We start from the raw sequence: 26,447 nt of genomic DNA on the forward strand, positions 1-26,447 counted from the left end.
GCGCGAAGATTTTAAACCCGCCGGCGAGCCATTTATTAGCCGCCACGTGTGAATAATTTAGAACTGGCCAATAGCGGGGCACAAATTTACATTCGAATAGCGGGAACTCTTTGCACCGTGCATTTCTGTGCTGCAAAGAAGAAATGCATCCTGCAAAGGAAACTGCAAATTGGCGGGAACTCTCTCCTACACGCGGGTTCTCAATTGCAGCAGAACACTCTGCCGTGCAAAGGAGCTCTCATGTGGCCAGGAAATTCCATAGTGCCGAGGCACCAAAATCACTGGGTCGTGACACCTGGATGAATCCATCTAAGTAAAGGCCTGGAAACTAGCTAGTAGGTAAAAACTAAGTATAGACAGTCGTGTCTTAAAAGGGTCACCACACCCAATATCTGTAAAGGCTCAACTTATTTTGGTTTGCTCAAAGTGTATTCTGACTCCTTTGTTCTAAGCCCCGCCCCCTCAACCAATAAAAGTATCAGGTTATAGCATGCCTGGCTGTTTCACTGTGTGAGGGGCCGAGAAGAAGCCTTTTTGCTCCTGGCAGGGGCGATGCACAGGGGGTGCACATGCACCCCCTGCACGCAGCGGTGCACCCGCTGCAAAAAAGGCACCTACAGACAGTCATCGCTCGCCACCCTGCCGCTGGCATCTGTGGGCAGTCCATGATCACCCCTGGCTGCCACTGCCGGTGGCGCCTGTGGGTGGTCGCCAACCCGTGGTCAGAGCTTGCCACCCACTCTTCTCCCTCCCCCACCCCTGCCAGTACCACACCGCTGTGTCATAAACAACCAAGAAGCCTTGAATACATTTTTGGCACAAAATGGCCCTTCATTTGGTCTCATGTGCCCCAAGAATATTTCAAAGTGTGACTCTCCAGAAAAGAACAAATAAACAATAGTGCTGTACTTGGATAGATTGTCATGCAAAATAGAAGATGACTCTCTCCCCTTCCTTAAAGATTCAGCTTTTTGGGGATTCTTTATCCTTAGATTTATACTTGGGGGACTAGACTTTTGATTCCCGCCTCCCTCCCTCACAATAGCTGTTTCTACAACTAGACTAGGAGTATGGGCAAAGATATATCAGTATTATGCAACGCCAGTATCACCTGTTACAATGCGACTTACACTGGTATGCTCCTACAGCAATACAATAGGTTCCAGTTATTCGCATAACCCTTCCCCTCTGGGAATTATGCAAATAAGCAGACAAGACTAACAAACAGTTGGAAAAAAACTAGCACTCTACATATGCACCAGAGCCAGGTAGTGTAATGACCTATCACTAGAGACCTACTCAATTTGGGATTTAGCCTAAGTGGCGCATTGTCTGTGAATCAGGCAATGTCCACAAAATCCATTGGGGGGTGGGGGGGGGGGGGGGGGGGAGGAAGAGGAGGAAGGAGGATTATTGAAAATAAAATGCTGGCTACCCAGCGGGAGCCAGTGGACCTCAGGGTCACGCGGCCCAGTCATGCAGCCTGCCAGCAGGGAGGGGGGCCACCAAAATTAAGGGGAGCAGCCAAGATGTCTGTCTCCCCCACCCCTTATTGGCTGAGAAGGCTGCCTGTTGTGTGACCCCACCCCTTTCTACTAGTCAGCAGCATGGGGCAGGGCCGCATGACAGGCAGCCCTCGGCCAGAGGCATTGGGGGCCCCCACTGCAATAAGCTCATGAAAATGGTGGCTGGCCTCACAATCTGCCCATGAAATCAGCCGCTTGCCTTGCTGATTTGAGTAGGTCCCTACCCATCACATGGTACTGCACTGCAGAAATCCCACCCTACATATTTTGGAATACTATATATCAGTGTTTCTCAACTCATGGGTCATGACCCAAAAATGGGATGCAAGAAAATATAAGAGGGTCGCGAACAAACTTTAAAACTGGAGTCTTCTTTAAAGGAGAAAAACCATGGGAAACTGTGGTTTTTCCCTTGCAGGCTGGCAAGGGGCTTCTTGGCCCCGCCGCCCCACGCGGTGTGGGGCTGTGGCCTGAGGGCAGGGAGCAAAGGGTCAGAATCAAAGGGCACTGGGTCAGGACTGGCTATCAATGTTTACAAATGATACAAAAAAAGGTTGAGAACCACCACTGCTGTATATATGTTATCTTGTGTCGTAATTTATTACTGTATTTGTTCTGTATGTTGTTTCAGGTAAAGTCATTCAGGAAACGCACAGCATTGCGAGAAAAAATTAATTATATTTTAGCTTATTCACAAATATAGGTCTTTCCTCAACAAAACCTACTTGACAAGAATTGCTGAAATTTTCAGAGATTCACTTCCACAATTGGTAAATCTTTAAGCTAGTCACCTACCAAAACGGACACTGGAATATCATCTCTGTCAATATCATCTCGGGTCCCTCTGGTTTTCTCTTGAAATACGGCTCCACACAAGTCTTTATCAGGTGGAACCGCATGGCCAACCGAGCCATGGCTACAGGAAATACACTGGGTAAATTCTTCCTCTCTCAGTAATTTGACTGGGTCTGAAGATATCACCCCAGTTTGTGCCACCGGATCCATGACTTGTACCTGTCTGTAGTACATAAGCTGCCTGGCAAAAACAGACGATGATATTTTGCTTCATGCTTTCTGGGCTTCGTTGAGCATATATGTGTCCAAAAGTGTTAGGTGGCTCTCGCATCTGAGTTGGTTTTAAATGCCAGAGAGAATCCTCTGTATATCATGGCTTTTGTAAAAGCCCTTAAGATTTCAAAGACATCCCTAGTCACTTGACTGACTGCTACCATGTTTGGGGGTAGAAAAAAAGAAAAAATGATGTTACTGAGTCTTTCAGCAGTATTGGTTAGGTGGCCACAGCAGTTATTCCCTTCTGTTTAACATTGCGCTGGTTGAGAAAAAGTTTCCTCACTCAAGGATGAGCTTGTCTGCTGTAAGTAACGTTAAACTGCCTTTCACTTTAAAAACAGCCTAGTTCTTTCATTACTTGCTTGCAAACTGATTTTGTTGGTCTGTTCCTGTAATGTTACAGAACCACTACCACAGTCCAGACTGTCTTTTGCCCTTTTACAGTCTCTGCTGCAGTCCAATTTTCAGGCCAGTGACTTGACCAGGGATGTTCTATAGTCAATACCCGTCTTATCTATGTTGTGTATATATATTTAGCTTTGTACACAATGAGCATGTCAGGAAGACAGTGTTTGGCAGAATAAATAAATAAATAAATTAGGGGAAAAAAAAATCAATCAGCATTTTCCCCCCCGCCTTCAAAAAAAACTTTTAAAAGTGATTATTTGCAGACCTTCAATCAAAATAATTGGTCCTTTCTTTACTGGAATGACATTTTTTGTACACATGCTATGTTTTTTGTTTTTTCTTCTAAAAACTTGTCCAGGCATGGGAACGTTCTAGTTTTTATATGTGTAAACTACTGAGACAAAGCTGTCTCAGTATTTGTGGCCTTGCTTGCTCCGACTTCTCTGGACACGGTTTCCATAGATTCTGACAAATTTCAAACCATCTGGCATCTGTGACTGAAACATTTTAGTCTCTCAGCTGTCTTTTTGGGATAAATTTTGATCCAAAAACTTCACAATTTTATGTTTTTCTGTAAAGAACAAATCTGTTCTCTCTCAGACATGCTGAGTAAATATTCCCAAATGGCCAACTGAGCAAGTTAACTCACTCAGTCTTTGCAATATTCAATTAACTGGTCCTTGACTTTTTCCTTCCTCCTGTTTTCAGTTTATTGAATAAGACAATATGCAAATAAAACTGGGTGAAGTTTGTAGCAGGTATTTGACAAAAGTGTATGTAAACAGCAAGTACATGATTAAGCGCATCTCCTGTAAAAAAAACAAAACCAAAACCACTAACTTTATCCCCATTTTATTCAAGATCTAAATTATAACAATTGAGCTCACTAGTATCACTATAGGAAATGTAGTAGCTACATCATAACTTTATTGATGCTCCATCCAGAGTAGCAACTTCCCTTCCTATTTAACAGCAGCAGAAAGTTATAGCTATCCATAGCCCAGACTAGTGGTTCTCAACCCTTACAGCCTCAAGAGACCCCTCCATAATTTTTTTTATGCGAGTCCCCATTTCAAAAGCTAACTTAGTGCAGTGCTTACCTCCTTGCAGAGGGGGTAGGGGGAACCACCAAGCAGGGAAAGCCTGAGCCTGCCCTTATCTGCTTATCTCTGCACACCTCCCTTATCTCCGCAGACTTCCTATGGCACTCTTCAAAGAATCTTGGCACCCTGGTTGAAGATCACTGGCCCAGGACAAGTCTAGAGAATGTCTAATTTGTATGACCTTTCCTGAACCACTTCAAAGTCTATAGCCTTCAAGGTACCTGTCACAACCCAAAGTTGTGATTTTTGTTTGTGCGTGTGCTTTGGCACTGCTAAATTATTTTCCCACTAAATTACAGCTTCTTTGCACGGTGGAGTTTTCTGCTATAAAGGAGAACCCCGGTGCAAGGGAGAATTTCCCGCCAATTTGTAGCTTTCTTTGCATGGTGCATTTCTTTTGTATCTAAGAAATGCTCGGTGCAAAGAGTTCCCGCCATTTGTATTCTAATTCGAGCCCCATTACTGGCTTGCGTGAAATTATTCACACGTGGCAGCTAGTGATTGGCTTGCTAGCCGTATAAAAAGCTTGAGTGGTTTCCGCCCAAGTTGGAGGACTCCACGAACACCAGGAGGAGGAGACTTCACGCTGTGTGAAGATCTCTAAGCGCTGCGGAGCCTATCGGACCCAGTGCATTTCAAGCAGGCAACAGGGGTCTGATCAGCCTCTAGCCTCTCCCCGTCGCCGCCTAATCCCTCCACGTGCCCTTCCCCGCGCACAAAAGGACCCACGGAGCCTAGCAAACTTCGTGCGAGTGAATTGTGAGTGAATAAAAGGATCCACGGAGCCTCGACAACTCCGTGGGAGTGATCCGAATATTGTCTGAGTTCTCAAACGAGGATTTAAGCGGAGCTGTACCTGGGAAACTGTCCAGCCTACACCGCGACCATCTTCAGTGTAAGTAAACAATCTTGAATCAACCATTACGAGTCTGTGCCTAATTCTAGCGTGTCGCCCGTTTTCTCCGACCCAGCGTGCCTGGGCTGCTGGCCACAGCCCGCACAGAGCACAAAAAGGGACCGGATCGCTCCCGGCCCGCACAGTACCAGTCATTTGTTTAAAACAAAATCAGTCATTAACTATGGCAGGTGCAACTGGAGTTACTGCTTCATACAGGGACAAAGTAGTAGCCCCAAAGGATAAGCTCATCGATTGTACTGCTCCTCAAGACCACCTTTTACAGCTGGTTTTGCTCGAATTCCTGAAGGACTTCTTGGATTGAGCTACCAGAAGTGAGGACTGATTTTTTTGCTGTCTTTACACAATTAGAGAGACAAAGCAATACTGAAGATTCCATTCCACTAAAGCCAAGATTGCAACCCATAAAGTGGCATATTATGCCACAGCAAAAGGAGCCACAGTGCTGGGGAACTCTCCAGAATAAAAGTCTGCAATGAAGACTTCTACATAATCCTATCATCTTCTCATGAAAGGAGAATTTCAAAAAGGTGGTACAGATCTGAGTGGCGTCAAAAACAAATTTGAAGTATCTGGGTTTAACTTGTGAATCAATTCCCTCAAATGTTTCCCAGGGAATTAGACAGCTATAGCTTATCCACAGCAGCTGCAGACAACCTAAGCATGTAGTTTCACAGTGCTTTACAATTTCCACTATATCCTCTGGGATTTTTTCTGGGTTGCAAGCTTGGTTTTTTGCTTCTTTTAAAACAGATCTTATTTGAAACCCTAACTCTGGTCTTGACAGATGGCCTTCCTTTTCTAGAGGGGTAGAAATAAAAAGGAAGCTTATCTGTTTGCACACCCAGCCATGCTAATATTGAGCACCACCTCCACAGCACCCTTAAAAGGATTTCACAACACCTCAGGGTGCCACAGCACACTGGTTAAAAATCAGAGATAAAGACACAGCAGGAGTCCGTCCGTCTTGCCTTTCTTCTAAATAAGGTATAATTTTTTTTTTTTTTTTTTTATATATGTCCATAAGCTAAGGCAATGCTTCTCAAAGTGGTAGTCCGAGGCCTGGTGCCGGTCCGCGAGCCACCGGTCGCCAGTCCGCAGCAAACTGCCAGGAAAGAAAGAAATTTTCAGAAGCATAACATTGATATGTCATAGCGCCACAGTTCGTACGTCCCAACACTCCAGGTGACGTCACGTTGTGCAAGGTGAAGAAAGAGAAAGAAACAGCCGGTCGTGCATATGTGTAGCGCTGTTACACGCAATTGCTGCCACCGGCTGAACCGGGCACCAGTCCCTGGCCCACTGGAAAAAAAATTGCCGGTCCGCCACATCAGATGGTTTGAGAAGCGCTGAGCTAAGGCATCCAACATGTACTTCAGGTATAAGGAGACGAAATACAAGTAGTATGTTTTAAAAAAACCAAAAAAAAACCCCACCATGAAGAAATACATACTTAAATAAACTGCATTTTATCTACCCTGGGGAGACCAAGAATATTCACCTATTGACTCAAGAAGGTGTTGGTAAGAAAGATGTATTCTATTGATTCCTAGTATGAATTCATCAGCTGTGTATTCAAATAGAACCTAAGGAAGAATATAATCAATGACTATCAGAATTCTCTAAATGTTTATTGGGTATTTGATAGCATCTACTGTATTGCCATAGTTAAGGGTACATTTAGTTTTGCCCTTTAAGCAGCAAAGAGTTCAACCTCCATTTTAGACCAAAAAGTGTATGCTGGAGCAGATAACCCGATTAAATCTGAATTTGGAGGAGTCTCAAATTTTAAAAAAATTAAAAATCATCTCCCAAAAAAACACACATTTGAGTGTTGTGATTTTATAGCTAGATAGGCTCAAGAACTATACTACTATAGAAAATAAAATATTTAAGCACAGCAAGCTTTAGGAGATTTCTGAGCTTATTTAAATTACCTCGGTAATAGATTAAACACAGTAATTAAAAAAAACCCAAACAAAAAATTAGGAATCCACATTGTAACTGTTCATCTACATCAGTTGGCCAAATGAGATCAGTTTGCCAACACTAGAATTTCCTACACAGCATTAGCTGCTGGTTTGTCATAAAGAAGAGGTTCTACGATGCTCCTTAAACAGTTCAGAAACAATAACTTGAACATGACTATGTTGTGGAACACAGCAGCTACTGGTGATAACAATCCAATACTTTCTATACTTTCAGGGGTGAAAGGAAATCCCCAGCCCTCAAATGTTTCCCAGGGAATTAGACAGCTATAGCTTATCCACAGCAGCTGCAGACAACCTAAGCATGTAGTTTCACAGTGCTTTACAATTTCCACTATATCCTCTGGGACTTTTTCTGGGTTGCAAGCTTGGTTTTTTGCTTCTTTTAAAACAGATCTTATTTGAAACCCTAACTCTGGTCTTGACAGATGGCCTTCCTTTTCTAGAGGGGTAGAAATAAAAAGGAAGCTTATCTGTCATAACAGCCCTTTGATATGATCTTTAAACATTTAACTTGTTAGGATACATCAGTGGTACAACCTGGGCACAGATGTTTCTAACAGCACTGCCTGTTAGAAAACTTTCATAAGTCCTACCCTGCCCCTTGCAGCTCCAAAATATACACAACAAAGCTATAAAGGGGGAAGAGTCTCATCAGTTCTCCAAGATCCTCCTTTTTACTGCTTCTCAATCTAAAGTTAAAGCTAGAATTCCAAAGGAAAAAATAAAAACAAAAAGTGGACACAAGGTATAAATGTGCAAAGGTGATTTTGAATAAATCCAGACATAAGTATTAAATAACAGCTGTTTACCCTGCAGAAACTGTAGAGTTCTTTGGACAGATATAATCAGAATGGGTCACCCAGTAAGTGTACATGCCCTTAATGTATGCAAGAATAGAATCAAAGCACAGTGCAAATTCTTTTTCCATAGACATGAGGGCTGGAAGGGACCTCGCGGGATCATCAGGTCCAGTCCCCTGCTCAAAGGGCAGGAAGTCAGTTGGGGTCAGAAGACCCCAGCAAGATAATCATCCAAACGCTTCTTGAGTGTATCCAAGGTAGATGCTTGCACCACTTCTGAGGGGAAGTAGATTCCAGACTCTGATGGTAAAGGAGTTTTTTCTTATGTCCAGTCTAAAACGGTCTTCCAGCAGTTTGTGATCATTTGACCTTGTCTTCCCTTGGGGTGCTCTGGTGAACAGACGCTCTCCCAGATTCTGATGCACATCCCTTATGTACTTACAGGTTGAAGTGTGGCCTACACTCCTGTGCAAGGGTGAACAGAGATACAATGACACTCTCTTCATATCCATCATAATTTTAGGCCTGCTTCTGCTGTGGACTCCAAGAAGTAAAGCTGAAGGGTGGGTCATAGGGATCTATAATTATTGTCACGGGCAGGGTCCTATAGGAGGGCGGGGTCCTACAGGAGGGCCGTGATCTCCTTAAGGCTCCCTTCCTCTGTGCCAAGTCGGCCCAAGGGCACCCTCTGATTCTTGCCCACCACGTCTTTGATGTTTAAATAAGTTTGGGAGGCTGCCTTATGCCCTCTTGGTCACTTCTCGGTGTTGATTCAGACCCCGTGGTTTCCCGGACTCTTTGTGGGTCTCACTCTACGACGGGTGCTTCCCGGGCACCCTAGCTTTATGGGCTATGCGTGGCTCCACCCACCCCTTATACCACGCCCCAAGCCTCACAGATGGAATAGACATTGGTCTGTCAGGTCTACACTCGCCCGCTCTCGGGGCCCCTCTCTGTAGCGCTGCCCTCTCTCAGGGCTCCTCAGTACCGCTGCCCCGCTCTTCGGGCCTTCTCAGTACTGCTGCCCCCTCCTGGGGCTCTCTGTGCCCACACTGGGCCTACTACTGGGCCTACTCAGGAATCCCGCCCCTCTCCTGGGGCTGGGGTCTATGCACCCTGTACGCGGTGCCCTTACTGGCACTGGGGTCCCCACGCTGCTGTGGGTCCCCTATGAGGCCTCCTCCAACCCCTAATAGCCTCACCCAAACCACCGGTGATACAACAACAAGGCAAAACACAAGCCCCTAGGCTATAACTTAACTTAAAGCTGCCCGGCTGAAACCACATTGCTCAAACATCCCAGAGTTGCCATCCTTTACCCGGCATGGGCTGTACCTGCGGTTCTCGCATCTTTGCTCAGGGAGCTCCTTTCTCTCCGGCTGCTGGCAGGGAACTGCCCCTGGCCTCCTGCCTGTGATTTATATAGGAGCCAGGCCCTGACCCCTTCAGTCAGCTGACCTCCTGGTTGCCCTGGCAACCCACAGCTGGGCTCCTTATACCCTGCTAGGGCTCTTTCCCCAGCAGTTTCCCTTCTTTAGGAACAGGGCACCTCAGTGCCCTGTGACAATTATGAAAGGATCAAAGGTTTGGTAAGAGTGATTATTTCTTATTAGAGCCAACATATACCACTATTCATGATTGGGATGCAGAAAACAATGACTAGTAAATTGCATCAGCTGACTAGCACTCTCAAACTCTCTTGCTGATCTAGCAGAGAATTCCAGTACACAAGGCTTGGCAAAGATAGCCAAGTTGCTTAACACATCTGCCTCTTATCTTTTTTAAGAGATGTGTTTCAGAAGATGCTGAGGAGTGGCCAAGCTTTGCATTTGGTGGGAAAGGTATGCAAGCCAGCTGCGAAGGTTATGCAAGCTAGCTGAACCCCAAACAAACAGGGTAAGGGACCAGCAAAGGGAGCAAGGGGGCTCTGAAAAGTGTTGTCTTCTGTATCTCCTGTAACTTCTGCCCCTATGTAAAAATGGAACTTGGGAAAGAATTGTGGCATGTCAACTCATGGTTTAGGCAGAACTCTGAATCTACTTTAAGGATGAGTTGTCCATGAGATTTTAGCACTGCCTTATCTCCATAAGGAATGGGATCTACAGGAGTTCAAGAGGCTAAGTAAGCCTTAAACATTCTTGACTTGCAGAGATGACTGCTACCAAAACAACCATTTTTAATAATGAAATGGAGCAATCTAAGTGGGTTCTAGAGGGAAAGCCACAGACTTTAGGATGAAGCTGAGGTCACATGCTGGAACAAGCTCTCCAAGTGACCAGTAAACACCCATCAAGCCAGTTAGAAAAAGGAATGCAAGTCAGATGACATATCAGAAGTAGACAGGCACAAAATACACCAATACTGCTGCCAGTTGGGTCTCAACCCGGCCAAGGGAAAGTCCAGGACATTTTGTGCTTGATTTCCACAGCAATGTGAGTGGCTGACAAGAATTTCTACTTTAAAATCCACCAATCTGTTGATGACTCCTAGAAGTACAGAGTGACCAAAACTATTCTGTGAAGAGGGCAGCATTTCCAAAAAAGGACTGCTTTACTCTAGATCAGGAGTGGGCAATTGTTTGAGCTAGAGGGCCACTTAAGGAGATTCAGTGAGCTGTAATGAGCCTGGGGGGGAGGGGCGGTTGTTGATCCAGCCTGGCAGAGAGGAGGTGAAGGGAGTGGCAGCAACTGACCTGTTCTGGTCCCAGGCCTGTCTACCCCACACCCGCTGCCAGAGATGCCAGGAGTGGGTAGGGTCCTAAGGCTGAGGCAGGGCCCTGCCCCTAGGGTTCAGGTCACACTGACAGGGTTGGGGGGATTTGGGGAGGGGGGACACGACCACAGAGCTATGGCCTGGGAATGAGGGGCACTGGCCTATAAAAAAGGCTGCTCAGTACCACAAAGCTTTTTTTTTTTTTTTTTTTTTGGGGGGGGGGGGGGCGCAAGGGGGGAGCTGCAGGTAGATCCGCATCCTGGTGAGCAAAAAGGGACAACACCAAAATATATAGGCATATAGAATTTGCTTGTATAGGCAACTATAGGCCAGTTAGTCTTTCTTCAATCCTGGGGAAGCTCTTTGAGAAGATTATCCAGGAGCACATCTGGGAAGGACCAGCAGGGGGGACAATGCTCAGGGGCAACCAGCATGGGTTCATTTGGGGCAGGTCCTGTCAGACCAACCAGAATGCCTTCTACAATGAGGTCACAAAATCACTGGATGCAGGTGTCGCAGTGGATGTAGTCTTCCTGGACTTCAGGAAGGCCTTGGACACCGTCTCCCACCCCAATCTCATTAAAAAGCTAGGTGACTGTGGCTTTGATGCCTACAATCAGATGGGTCGCAAATTGGCTGAGGGACCGCACCCAGAGAGTGGTGGTGGACGGGTCATATTTGATCTGGAGGGATGTGGGCAGTGGGGTCCCCCAGGGCTCGGTCCTTGGGCCCACACTGTCTAATCTCTATTAGCAACTTGGATGAGGGGGTGAATAGCACCCTGTTCAAATTCGCTGACAACACCAAGACCTGGGGCGAGGTTTGCACACTAGAAGGGAGGGACAGGATACAGCTGGATCTGGACAGGTTACAGGGGTGGGTGAATGAGAATAGGATAGGATTCAATACTGACAAGTGCAGGGTGCTGTACTTGGGCAGGAAGAACCAGCAGCATACTTATAGGCTGGGGACCTCTCTTATGGAAAGCACAGTGGCATAAATAGATCTTGGAGTCATTATCAATTCCAAAATGAACATGGGCTGCCAATGTGAGGATGCAGTCAGTAAGGCCAACCACACCTTGCCATGCATCCACAGATGCATCACAAGCAGGGCCAAGGAGGTGATCCTCCCCCTCTATGCAACACTGGTCAGGCCACAGTTGGAGTACTACGTCCAGTTCTGAGCAACGCACTTTAGGAGAGATGTGGCCAGCATCGAGAGGGTCCAAAGGAGGGCTACTCGCATGATCCAAGGACAGCAGGGCAGACCCTATGAGGAGAGGCTACGGGACCTGAACCTGTTCAGCCTTTACAACAGAAGGCTGAGAGGAGACCTGGTGGCCATCTACAAAACTTACCAGGGGGGACCAGCGGGGAATGGGAGAGACCCTGTTCACCCATGCTCCTCCTGGAGTAACAAGGAATAATGGCCATAAGTTGTTTGAGAGTAGGTTCAGGCTGGACATAACTTCACAGTCAGGGTGGATACGACCTGGAACCAACTTCCAAGGGAAGTGGTGCTGGCTCCTACCTTGGGGGTCTTTAAGAGAAGGCCTGACAATTACCTAGCTGAGGTCGTGAGCCCAGTATTCTCTCCTGCCCAGGGCAGGGGGTCGGACTTGATGATCTACTTGGGTCCCTTCCGACCTAACATCTATGAATCTATGAATTTATTTTATTATAATGACTGAGGCACTGGTAGGCTTCCAAACTGCTTTATATCTGTAAATATAGCTATAAAATATTCTGTTCAACTGATACCCATGTAGATAGTGGTGTTTCATTTTAATTGCTAAAAAAGGGGATTTGGGGGCATTTTAAAATCAGAGAATTTTCAATTTTTTAACAGAGAAAACCAGAATCCATTATGCTTAGGAACAGCCAGAATAGATTCACCAAGGACACATCATGCCTGACCAATCTGATTGCTTTTTTTGATGAGATGGCTGGCTCTGTGGATGCAAGGCTTCTAACAGTCTCCCACAACATTCTCACAAGCAAGCTAAGAAAGTACAGGTTGGATAAATGGACTGTAAGGTGGACAGAAATCTGGCTGAGTATCATCAGGCTCAGAGGGTAGTAAGTCAATGGCTTGATGTCTAGATGGCAATCAGTATCAAGTGGAATGCCCCAGGAGTCAGTCCTGGGGCTGGTTTTGTTCAGTATTTTCATCAATGACCTGGAAGATGGGATAGAGTGCACTCTCAGCAAGTTTGCAGATGACACCAAGCTAGGGGGAATAGTAGATATGCTGGAAGTGAGTGCTAGGATTCAGAGAGACTGTGACAAATTGGAGGACCGGACCAAAAGAAATTTCAGGAGGTTCAATAAGGTGAAGTGCATAATGCTGCACTTAGGATGGAACAATCCCATGCACCAGTACAGGCTGGACAGCAACTGGCTGGGCAGCAGCTCGGCAGAAAAGGACCTGGGGGTTACAGTGCAATAAGCTGAATATAAGCTGACAGATTGTCCTTGTAGCCAAGAAGACTAATGGCATAGCGGGCCTTATTATTAGGAGTGCTGATAGCAGATCAAGGGAAGAGCAATAAGAAGTGTCAGGCCAGGCATAGTCCTCCAAGTCCAGATGCAAGACTCAACCAGGTGAGGACTCAAGACCTACAGTAAGATTTGCTCTACCCAACATGGAAGAGACATGCACCAAAATTTATCAACTTCTTTAGCGCCTCAGCTATTCATTTGGCAGTTACTTCCCTCTTGGACCCAGTGGAATGATGGATGATCAATATTTTCTTCTAATTGCTGACAGCTGAAGTCTTCCAAGAGCTACTAAAAGGTTATTACTATTTGTCCACGCATTTAATAATTTAATTTATGTTTTAAAACAAACTGATATTTATTTTTTATATAGTTCATAGATGAAAGGCATGTCATCTCTACTCTCACTAATATAGCCTCAAACAGTGAGCAACCACTTCAAACTGGACTGTTTGCAAACCGTGGTACCCTCAAACAATGAAAAAGGTTAGCATTACATAGACCTTACTGGAAAACAATCAAGCTGTCAGTGTATTAATGAAAAAAAAATAAAACCTTGCAAAGAAAAAAAACACACCTAAAGGCTCATATTACTTCTTCAGCAGTTTTATTTTAATGAACTCATGATTACTGCTGTTTGTAATCATTTATTCATAATTCCATCCTTGGGGATCTCAGTGCCTAATCTGCCTAAAACCATCTGTTAATGGTGCTAAACACAGTGAGAAAACATGCTCTAATTTAAATGTATTTTTGCAGCTACTCAACAGAAACAGTAACCATTTTCCCTGAGCAATCAAAAGGCTCTCTTCCTGCCACATGATGTTCTGGCACAAAACATTAAACTTTACAAGCTCAACAAAGCCATTAATCAGACCATATGAATTAATTTAATTTGAAACACTTATAAAAAGGTTCTCTTGACAAAGAACAAGAGGCTCCAGCTAAATCAATATAAATGAAATTATGCTTACCATAATAGCAAAGCACTGCGATACAATCCATCTTTTCAAACACTATTGGAATATGTTGCAAGGCCTCTACCCCACTTAAATCTGTGTTTTAATGTAGCACACAGGCTAAATGCAGACTTTTGGGGGGGGGGGGAGGGGGGAGGGTTAGAAGGAGGTTAGACCACATTAAAAATGGCCGTCCAATGTAAAGTAAGTTGGAATGGGAGGGCTAGCAGGAGGTATTGGGGAATGGGGGGCACACAGACTCAGGGGAGACTAGGGGTCTGGGAGGGTTTGGCAGGATATGGGGGGCTCACAGGATCTGGAAGGGTGGGGGGACCAGGAGCTATTCTTAGCCCCCCCAACCTCCTATCCCTCCCCACCCACTGATACTTACTTCCTTGGCTCCCGGCAGCACCCCACACTTGTAAAACAGTAGCACCCAGTGTAGCTTGCAGGATGGGGGATTCAAGGATGGGGGCTGGCTGGTTCGTTGTGGGGGGGAGGGGAAGGGGCTAAGAACAGCCCAGTGCCAGGGAGGTAGGTAGGAAAAACACAGCCCTGGGCCTGGGCTTTCCTAGCCCTGGGGCTGTGCTGGTAACTGAACTGAAGCTTGATGCATCAGTCTAACCCAGAGCAATTAAGTTTAGTGTATATCGAACTGGGTCCATCTTAGACCAGGTTCCACCATTTTTTTCAGACCGGTCTATATGCGTAGATCTTCTGCACGCAGTAATGGGTTTGGATTGATTTCCAATCACTGAGACAGGGTCTAAATGTAAGGTCCTTGCTGGAGCAAACTGAGTTATATTGGGTAGCCACTTTAAATGCAATCTAAACTCCCCCCCGAATGTCTGCACTTAACCTAAAAGGCCACCAAAATACTTTGATTATTACAAACTGCTCTGGGTTTGTGTTCTCTGTGATAAACACCTCATTACAAACCTACTTAATTTATATCAATATTGAGTTATCACCAACGATATGATATTAGAAAGCTGTCCTCAAGCTTTCTAAATTCAGTGCTCCTGTGGCCTCTAATGTTAATATTTTCATATGCAGTTCAGTAGCTACCCACAACCAGTAATTGAAAACTAGTTTGTAAACTACAGCCTCTCTCAAAGAAATGGTAGCTGTGCCAGGCAGAGAATATAATGAAGAAAAAAAATCCTGACTTGATCACAAGTGTGCCCCCGTCATACCCCTTCTCCCACTTTGGTGGATGCAGCACATTCACCCCTTTCCACACAGCAGTTTACTCCCTTCCTGTATTCTACCAGCCACTGTAGAAAGTCAAGACCAAGTCTTTTCCTTAGGCCACTTGGATGCAGAATATCAGGTGACAATCTGAGCCACCACTTAGCTAATCAGGGCAATAGATGGAAGTCCTTACTTCTCTATATGGTAGACAGCCAAGAAAATTTAGCCTTGAATGCTTTGCTTTTAAATTGGTTCACTCATTTTAAATCTAAAAAATTATAACTTCTAAAGTGGCAAACATTTCACCGACAGTTTTGGTCAGTTCATTGTAGTTACTTAAATAAAAAGTACTATTAAAATAATTGTTAATACATCAAGAAAATCTACAAGACAAAGGTAATGGATACTACAACTTTGACGCTGTGGATCACAAAATATACATTAATTAAAAGCCTGGTGTCATTTGTTTTGTAAACTCACAAAAACAACCCTGACATACTCCAACTGAGCAACTTACTGCCATGTTTAGAGAAACGAATTAGGAAGGTGGCACAGGAAAGACAAAAACGATGACATACCAAGTGCTCAGAATCGTACATGTTTTGTGGACTGTTTTCTTTTAGCATTCCTTCTCCATCAGTTCCTTGCAAACCTTTTGAAGCAAGCAGTGAGGAGAGGGATGAGATCTGGCAGACTAAAAAAAGAATTCTATCCAAAGAGGAGACATATTTGAAGGCAAAAAGGAAGTAACTGCCCGACCAGATCAGACTTCCAATCCATTAAGTATTTTCAGGACCTGCTGACACCCGAAGTTTTTGAGGAAGTGAAAATCTCTCAGAGCAGCACAGTTCATTGCTCTAACCAAAAGACCAGGACTCAGAAAACCCAAGTCCTGTCCCAAGCTTTGCCACTGGCTGGCCCTTTGGGCAAGTCACTTCAACTGGGCTTTAGTGGCATCATCTATAAATAGAGATAAGCTATTAGCCTCTTTTGTAAACGGTTTTTGAGACCTCCAGATGAAGAAAGCCATGTACTAGCCCAGACAAGTATTGAGAAAATAGGCATATATCGTTAAGACTACGAATCATAGATAACTTAGACCTGGAAGGGACCTAACAAGGTAATTTAGTCCAAACCAAAGTTCAAGACAAGATCACCCCCGTCTACTCTAAATCATCTCATTCAAAGTGTTTGTCCAACTTACAAGTGAACTGATTTTATAAGTTTAGACAGACGGACAACAGTTACCCAAACATCCTGTAACAGGGGATGTTCATAACTGTTGCAAAGGACAGAATCAATAGGGCTGTGCAAAACAGCACCATTTCATTTCAACTTCCGTTTCAAAGGGACAGTGTTTCATTTCATCGTTTTGTTTCATTTTGTTTCATCAAAACTGTTTTGCTGTTTTGAAGCATTTCGACGTTTCGCCCATAAGCTGTAATGGGGAATCATGAAAAGACCTAAAACTTGGTCATTTCTTGCCTGATTCAGATGAAAATTGGATGGTAGCCCCTTCTAAGGGCATGAAGCCTGCCAAGTTTCAAGGAGATAGGTGCAGGGGTTTCTGGGAAACTGCACCTCAAACAGTTAAAAGGAAAACTCACATCACTTGCAGCAGCAGCAGCAGCCTCCTATCATCCTGCACACAGATCTGGGGGCCTGTACCCCTGGGAGGGCTGCGGGGCTGTGACAGACTCCTCCCAGGACTACAGGATCTGCATGCAGGATAACAGGAAGCTGCTGCTGCCTGGGACTGGTGCTGGGCGCAGCCCATGCCAACCGCTGTGAAGACCGCTGCTATCACTGCCCCAGCTGACAGCCTGCTGTCATCCTGCAAGCAGATCCAGGGGCCTGTGCCCCCAAGCAGGGCTATGCCAGACTCCTTCTGTGGGGTGCAGGCCCCCGGATCTGCGTGCAGGATGACAGCAGGCTGCCACTGCCAGCTGGGACTGGCGCTGAAGCCAAGCAAGCCCAACTTCGAAAAACGAAAGGTTTCAAGTGCCCTCATTTCATTTCAAAGCTGTTTTGAAGCCCTTTATTCGTTTCGATTTTGTTGTTTTCAGCTTGAAACGCGTCGAAACAGCTTTGAAACAAAATACCCGGCGAAATTTTGAACAGCCCTAAGATTCAAGTTGTTACAACGCAGTGGTTACAGCTGCATGATTCTGCAGTGGTTCAGATACAACAAACCACTCCAACTTCAACCCTGCTTCATCCAGTGTCAATTTAGGGGTTCCCTGTATCATGACAGGATCATGCAGCATAACAACTGTAGCATCTCCCAAGCAGCACCTCCTCTTCCCCTTTTAAATTGGCTAAATGTGTTGGTCCATGCCCTCAGACTTAAGATGCCTCAGAAGACCAGAAGGGGGTGCAGCTTCCTCATTTTCTCTGCAGGATAATGCAAAAGGAATAGAAACCCATCGCCCCCAATGTGTGACACAACATTCCAAAGCTCCCAGATAGCACATGGGGGCCATTTCTGGTGGGTAGCTGTAGATGGAAGAAGGGTGTCTTAAAAAATAGAACAAAAGGATAGAAGAAGTTAAAAAGATTACTCCAACTATGGTAATTCTAACTCACCCTGTAAAGAAATATAGGTAGTGGCCAACTGATGGGAGGAGAAAAAAATCCTCTACCAGATCATGTTCTCAAACTCACATTTTCCCCACTTGCTAAAAGATAGAGGGGGAATCTTGTAGGAGGAATGAGAACCCTTACCGCTGGGACACATGCATATTTATCTTCAGAGACTCAAAGTCTGATAAGGCTTCAGAGCCACTGAACTGACATTTACCGTGAAAGTGCAAGTTTCTGGTAGGCACAGGGCTCTAAAGGAAAGAAGTAACAATATGGAATCTGTTAGCTTTTAAGCCAAATAGCCAGCAGCTCTCAAATGGCAGATGTTTATTGGTGGTTTATGCCTGCTTCAAGGAGCTCAAACACTAGTCAGGGAGATTACCTCTAAGCCACAATTTCATTACCTGAGGGTGCTGCTTTATCAAGTGCATCCAGAGCAGCTTGCACTAGAAGACCTAGGTACTAACTGCCAATTGGCTATCATCTTCTTCAGTTTTACTTCAGTCAGGCAGCCATTCCTTTAAAATCTTTCAGACAGCCCCAAACAAGATAAGTCACATTTGGCCATTAAGATCTGAAGTCCTCGCCTTCAGCAGTGAAAATAACGATTGCTCCTACCACATACAGACTCTTCAGATCTCAGAGCACTCAATGGTCTGGACCTCAGTTGAGTCAAGGGAATTGGAGATAGGCTGGCTAAAGGAAGACATGACCCCCTGACTGCACTGCTATGTTCTTACATGCGTCAGAAGAATGGCTGCTGGGGTGAAGAGGCCCCTGGCTCAACAAAAGATGCCTTTGTTGATGAATCCACCCAGTATCCCGGAGACTGAAGAGTAGCCACTTACGGAACTGAACCACTTTGATAATCAGGGATTTCAGCTGCTTTTCCCAGAAGATTCTGCAGCTGAAGAGGTCAGATGGAGAATCAGGTTCTAGATCAAAATTTCATCAGCAAAGGGAAACAAGAAATGAAGAAGAGTGGGAAAAGCCTTTCATAAGAGAGTATCTCCTGACCTTTTTCACTACCAACCCAGATACCAGATATTAACAGATATCCAACAAAGGCTGCTGACAAGGTTCCCTGGCACTTCTTCCTGCTTATCGATAAGGGGTCTACGAAATTCATGATTTAATGGAAACTACAAAATCCAGGATTGTCTGCAAAATTAACTTAAAAAAAGTAATAAAAATAAAATGCTGGCTCATCAGCATCAGCTGGTGGGGCACTATGAAGGACAGCAAACAAGATGGTGGCCACCTCCTCTTCTCCCTCACCACGGCCTCTCCATCAACCAGCACTGAGGGGTAGGACTGCACGAAGGGCAGCCAGCAGACAAGACTGCGGCTACCCCCTCATCCCTTCTCCCCCACTAGGGCCTCTCCACTAATCAGCACTAAGGGGAAGGACCGACAGAGCACATCCAAGAAATATCTGCAAAATTTGCTCTTTATGCTACAGCCAACCTACAAAAATTGTTTAGTCTCATCATGATTTAAGTAGGCCCCTACTTATTGAGTCTGACAAGTTTTTTTAGCATTCCAATTTAGTCAATAAGGTCCTCTCAAAAGATTAAGACAGGTGGTAAGGACAGGCCCAAGGAGGATAGTTTAGGCTACTACTATGCCTCAGCAGGGGCAGAAAAATTGAGAGGAAAGACCTCAGCATGGCCCTCAGTCCCCTTTCCTGATGCCACTGTGAAGATCCTAGTGGCCCAAAGCCTATACTTGCAGACTAAGGAAGAAGTCGAGCAATGGTTGCATAATGGTTAATGATTGCTTACTCCAATCATTAAAAAAAAAATATATAAGGGCTTAGCCTGTCTGTCTAATGCTCTTTGAGCACTCTGATTGGTTAGTGATACAATCAGAGTGCGGAGTGCCACCATGATGGTCTCACCCCTCTGCTCAGTCTCCTCCAGGGAGCAGGGCAGGGGTGGCGCTCCCTGGAGGTGGCGGAGCACCGTCATGATGGCAGGGATGGAGGCGACAGAGCAGGGGGGGAGAGGCAAGTGCCACTGGTCTTGCTCCCTCGCCCCCGCTCCTTGGAGGCAGCAGCAACATGGGGCAATTGCTTACAAAGACACTGGACCTGGGGCAGCAAGGGGACATCGACTTGAAAGGAGGACTAGTTCTAAGCCTAATAACTAGAGCAGCACTTCCTTCATCAGGCCAATAAAGAGGGGATGCGAATGCAATGCAGACACATCACTCTGAGTCAGAGCAGTCCACAAAAAGGGTAAAAACCTCCATTCTGGCTAGTATCTAATGAATGAAAAATGGGTGGCCAAGTCTCAGCTTGCTGGTATACTGATGACCTTGGGCACTCCAGTGAGAAGTCAGACAAGTCAAGATGACTCCTAGGTTTTTTTAACACAACACTATACACATAAAAATCACTCTAGAAGTCAGCAGCCTTGTTCCAACTTTTAAAAATAATCTTGTAGCCAAAGCCCTCACAGATAGGCCTTTTAGCCAGAGTACGACCTGTTGCAGAAGGTGACAGACCTATAACAAGGCAGAGACTTGAAGACCAAAGTTTTCTGTTCAAATACAGGTGGAAAGCGATGCAAGTCAGTGTGCGGGCCGGGAGCGACCCGAGCCCTTTTCCGTGCTGCACGCGGCCTGTGGCCAGCAGCCCGGGCACGCTGGATCGGAGAGGGAGGGCGACGAGCTGGAATTAGGCACAAACGCTTAGCGGTAGTTTTAAAGATTGTTTACTTACACCGAGATGGCAGTGGTGTAGGCTGGAAAGCTTGCTTGAGTTGCAGTTACAGACACAGACAACATGGACGATCACATGGAGTTTGCTAGGCTCCACGGAACAGAGCTCCGGATGCTCTGGGTGAACGCGCCACCAAAATTGAAATCGTAGATACGTCTTATAAAATTTGCGATCGAAGACGGGAAGAGGTGGGCGATGAATCAGGTCGCCAAGCTCCTCTGAATCTCACACAGGGTCTCTATTACCCTGCCGTGTATCCAGAGTCCCCACGAGATGGATGTGGAGTCCTCTTCGGCTTGGGCGGGAACTGCTCAAGCCTCTTATACGGCTAACAGGCCAATCGTTAGCCGCCACGTGGGAATAATTTAGAACTAGCCAATAGCGGGACACAAATTTGCATGCGGGTGGCGGGAACTCTTTTGCACCGTGCATTTCTCTTGCAACTTGAGCAATGCACCCTGCAAAAGAAGCTGCAAAGAGGCGGGAAACTCGTCCTTGCACCGGGGTTCTCCTCTGCAATAGGAAACTCTCCCATGCAATGAAGCTGTAACCTGGCGGGGATAATTCTGGTGCCTAAGCACACACAAAATCATGCCTTTGGGTCATGACAGTCAGAGACTAAAGTCGAGGGAAAACAGCAGTCAGCTGGGCAGAAAAGGAGCAGCAACAACTAATCTACACTAAAAAGTAACATAGGAACATGCCAGGCATCACAAGTTCCAAGTTGGTACCATAAGCATTAAAAGAGGAATGAATGGCATTTAGGTTTATATTCTTTTCCATACGTTACCAGATGGGGTGGCAATATGGACATACAGAATGTATGAATGGTCTCAGCACTACTGGCCAAAAGGTAGGTTCTAAACTTGCAAGTACACAAACATGAGCTGTACAGGCGTACCATGAGCAGGACAGGCAAAGCTTCAAGTAAAAGAAATAATACCACAAATTAATCAAGTGACAGATCTCCCTGTGATTAAACAGCAAATACAAAATAAGGCAGTTTTAGAGTTTATACATATGGCTAACCACACACACAAGTAACTGTAGTTTGCCATGACAGAAAATTAAAATCTCTTGCTTCATGGCATAACCAGATCAGGTGGGAATTCTCTGCCTCTTGCTAGGTCTACAAAAACAATCGTCATGTAAAACGACAGCTTTTCAACCACTATTTACTGCAGAATTCTACATTTCAGGAAAACGAGTCTGACACAATACGGCAACATCATGTTTGCCACTGAAAACAGCAGTTTTTGAATATTTACAGAGACCAAGAGAGGACCCAAAGCTTTATGTGCTCTTGTATCTCCAGTCTCATGGGTTAGACTCAATGATGTATTCATTTTGTCCATGTTTCCTGTTTAAAGATCACATTAAAAGTTGCCTACTGTCATTTATGTTATATGTTTGGCGTGTACAACATAGAACAACAACATCTACCCCTCAAGTTGCTGACCATTGTTGAAGTAAGTGCCCATTTTGCCATTGTTTCAGTACTGGCATGTTCTTAAGGATAAGTAACAGATTAATGTTCTTGCATTGTATATCAGATTTATTCCCTACAGTTGTGAAGTTGCATGTACATGGCTATTTCTATACAAGTGGACAGTAGTTACGTATTTGTCCATGTCAGTGAAGGATTAAAGTAACTGGAGAAATCCTGTCCTGGACACCGATTTAAAACTCTCTTGTAATATTACAGCTCTTTTGTCAGTCTTCATTCACGTTTAATTTTGAAGATTCACCATTACTGGAGCCACCAGACACACCCACTCCTTATTTAGCTTCCTAAAAACTTTCCATTAAAAACCATGATCCCTCCATTACAAAAGCACTGTAAATAAGATTAATCAAGATTGGCTTTAGCAATAGCAGCAGCAGCTGAATTGTCTGTTGACTTTGGAACACTGTGTTCTGTCGGTTTACATTGTTCATGTTTGCAACACTGACTTGGGGGGGGGGGGGAAAGAAGTTAATGGTACGTAGCCAGGAAAAAAAAAAAAGTCTACTTGCCCTGAGGTAGTGAATTTTTTGTCCTCTTTAGAAGCACCATTTTTAAGTTGTCTGCACCACACTACAGTGGAACGCTTAACCCAGGCATGAAAAAGTGAATGGCAGACAGGAAAAGCAGAATGATATACTTAAGGTAATATTTGCACTGAAGGCTACAGCTTTGTTTTGTCAGGTTGTGTCAGTAATAAGATATAATACATAACTACAAAAAAGATCCATTACAGACTTTGAAAGAACACTTCTAGGCAATACTGAAACCACATTTGTAAATGCAGCGTATTCTACCGATACATATAGTAAATAAACAGTTTGCTTACCTGAACACCACCACTAGTCCCAGTTTTTTGCCTCATTACATTATAACAACAATATACATTACACGTAGCAGTTCACACACTTAACTGGAGAGTATCTTTTTCAAGCCCCACTGTCTTTGTAATATGCACTCCATTTAACTGCATAACAACCGATTCCATTAACAGTAAAAGGAAAGCAAGCAGCTGTCACTGGGCTGGTATTAGAAACCTTGAAATCTATAGAAAGATGGTAACCCAGAAACTGATTAGCTCCCCTCCTTTTAAAGCTTCCAATAACAGCACTAAAATTGGCTATTAGGAGTCTTGAAAATGGCTGGAGCTGGTCAGGTGCTTATAGACATCACTGATAAACTTAGATGGGTCATTCTGTATTAATCAGCATTGTTTTAGCTCAGGTAAATACATAACCTTTTCTCAGTTCTCATGCTATGCACCTAGAGTATGCAGGAAACCGTTACAACACTTAACCCCATTAAAACTTAAACTTTAATTAAAGTATGAAATCCATTAAAAATATTTACATTAATTAAATTTAGCACAAGGAGTTCCCCTGAAGTTTGGCCACAAACACTTACATGGTTTGTCTTTGGGCAAAATTGTCAGGTAAAATAAAGATGCAATAACCCCCCTCCCCCCAACTCTTTAGTTGGAGATGCAGAAAAAAAAAAAAAAAAAATCACATGCACACTCAAACTGTGACACATTAAATCAATTAGGAACAAGTTTAAGTCAAATCAAAAATTATCAAACACAATCCATTGTTTCCTTTTTGCTTCTCACTGCTAGAAATAGGCAACAACATGTGAAGTATTTAAAAAATGTGTTTGTTGCAGTGGTAAAGACTTTTTAAACTAGAAAATATTTTGACCAAAGTCCTTTAAGTTACTGAGCTTTTGAAAATAACCATTAGAACTGTCACATGATTCTTAATTTCTTTAATGTATTCATTGGTGCAGACTTAACAAAATAAATACTAATGCTATCAAAAACGTTTCTTCTTCTTCTCTTTGCAGACCAAAAGATCAAAAAGGGGAAAAAATAGCTAACAAGGTATCCCCAACTAGGTACCATACCAAAACATTCTGGATAGATATTACATTGCATTTCTCTAAATATGTTCAACATAAAAAAACAAAACAGTATTGATACTGAGGCCTATGCATACTTAAAGTGCAAATGAGATGTGAACGGAAAATGTAGGATTGGTTTCTAACATTAAGTGATCTGTAGTACTTTAGAAAGCAGGATAACTTAAGCTTTTGTGAGCCTGAGCTCATTTCATCAGTAACATACACTATAGTACTACATATTACAGTAAGTCATGAACACTGTACATAAATTTCCACAAGAAAAATGACACAGGCTAAATTATTGAGGCAGAACTGACAGTCTTGATAGCCTACATGCTTTAGGTAAAAGAAAGAGCATCGTTTCATTAATTCTACACGCTATACTTAAGAAGCAAGTCTGGTCTCATCGGCAGTTCAAAACAGAAGGTGAACAGAAAACTCCGTAGTGGCAATGCAAGGCAACAACCTCATTTAGAGTTCAAATATTTTTAGGCTGGGTTTTCAGAGGTACTCAGCACCTTACACTGACTGTTAGATTAGGAGGTCAGGAGAAAAAAAAAATATATAGCCACACAACTTGTAAGTCTAATTGAAAGAAATACAACAGTATTTAAACAAATGAACAGCAAGACAATGTGTGCTCTCACTGGTAGTAAACCAGGTTCTTCTCCATAAGGCACTTTACATTAGAAGAAAGGAAACGTTTCAACTCAAGCACCCATGAATCCCAACCTTAAAAATCCCTTTTTTTTATTATTTATGCATTCATTTGTTTTTACCTATAATGAAGCTGCAATTTTTTTTGTTAAGCTACCCTCTCCTAATAGTCAAGTTACCTTATGCTTTCTGCAAACCACTCGGGACCAGACACCTCACCAAGGTGCACCTTCTGCCCCGCTTGGTCTAACAGTTACCCACCAATTCAGTCTCAAACCCCTGCACACGAAGTTCTGCCCTGGCTGCAGTGCAACCCCCCCCCGAAGGAGAGCGGGCAACACAAGTGCCAAGGTGGGTCTCCCACCAGTTTACACCCCAACCCGAAGGTGCCCTGGCGGAAAGCAGGATGCCAGGGCAACACAAGAGGCTGCCTCTTACTCAGGCAACCTGCTTTTGTCCAGTTTGGGGCAGATCCATTTCAAAGGCTGTGCACTGACCCTGCGGCCGCCAGGGCGGCCCGAGAAGCTCCCACGAGCTCTTCCCGTCCCTCTCTGCGCCCGCCTCCAAAGCCGGGACCTGCTCCCCATCTTCCCTGCGAGCTGAGGAGGCGCCTCTCCTCCCCCCCCCGGCTCCTGTGGAGACTTTTCTCGGGGCAGCTCCGCGGTTGGGGGCGCCATGACATGCGGGGGGGGGCCTCCAGACCCCAACTCGTCGCGGGCGGCCCAGGCGGCGAAGTTCCCGCGCCGGCCGGGCCGGGCCGGGGGATTTGTACCTGCGACACGAGCGGCACGAGAGTCTGCTCCACGGAGCGCGTGCGGATGTCGAGCGCCGCGCCCAGCGCCCCGTGGGGGGAGGTGTGCGCCCCGCGCAGGCCCCGCCCCCGGGACCGCCCCCGCCTCCTCGGGGCTGGATCCCCTCCCCGCCTCCCCACACACACCGCGCGGGGAGCCCGCCACAGCCGCGGGGGGGGGCTGCGATAATAACCCTCATGTTTGTGCGCCGTTTTCAACCTTTGCACAAGAACAAGCGCGCGGAAGAGGTGGATATGCGGGCTGCACCCAGAGGAAAAGGCAATCGGGACTCGTAGGAGAGGCGAGAGCTTTTGCAAAACACATGTCTTTAATTGTAAGCTTTCTGGTACAAAACACCCTTCATGAGGCATCGGAGAAAAGATGGTAAAAGTTCTCCTGGGGAGAAATGAAAGTTGACATCTCACAGAGGAGTCAATAGATGGAACACTCCTCTGGGCTGCTGGTTCATAGCCGGTATGAAGCCTCTGCCTCCTGTGATGCAAATTACCTTGAGACAAAGACAGGAGCAGGATCGCAGGTTTCAGGTGGTCACACTTGGGAAAATATGAAGATTTCATTTAAAAAATCGGCTAAAATTCGATATCTTCCATGCGTCAGGTAACCAGGTTGTAGCTGTATTGGTCTAGAGGAAAAAGCAATGGGGACTGGTAGTAGAGGTGATATCTTTTATTACACCAACAAGATTTTTGCAAAAAAAGTTCTTTAATTGCAAGCTTTCAGGCACAAACACCCTTCATCAGGCACTGGAAAAAAGATTATAAAAGTTCTCCTGGGCAGAAATGAAAAGAGGCGGTCATTTCAAAGGCAGCTCATGGATGCAGCACATGCAAAAACCCCGTGCTCTCGCACCGCCAAATACAGAAATGCTTCCACTTGGGCGATTGGAGTTAATAAGGAGGAGGTTGAGTTGCATAGTTTTCAGTGTACAGGAGCTTTTCAGCAACTAGAGTTAGTTTGAGCTTCCAATACCGTAGTTTCACATTTAAGACCTGGCAGCGCTGGAGCCCACACTCCGCAGGCCTGGGGCCTGAACCTGCTGAGGTTTGGGGAGGTGGGGAATCCAGTTACCCCCTCCTTAGCTCCTTT

At 45.0% G+C, this 26,447-nt stretch overlaps 1 protein-coding gene across 1 annotated transcript in view; it reads right to left on the minus strand.

Annotated features, from left to right (window-relative positions):
• Positions 1-25,711, minus strand: part of CTNNAL1 (catenin alpha like 1) — a 124,120-nt gene extending 98,409 nt beyond the window's left edge. The window contains exon 1 of the mRNA XM_025201482.1: positions 25,322-25,711. Coding sequence (XP_025057267.1) covers positions 25,322-25,711 — 390 coding nt within the window. The remainder of the gene's footprint in view (positions 1-25,321) is intronic.
• Between the last annotated feature and the right edge of the window lie 736 nt (positions 25,712-26,447).

Source organism: Alligator sinensis, unplaced genomic scaffold, assembly GCF_000455745.1.
Source record: "Alligator sinensis unplaced genomic scaffold, ASM45574v1 scaffold386_1, whole genome shotgun sequence".
NCBI lineage: Eukaryota > Metazoa > Chordata > Crocodylia > Alligatoridae > Alligator > Alligator sinensis.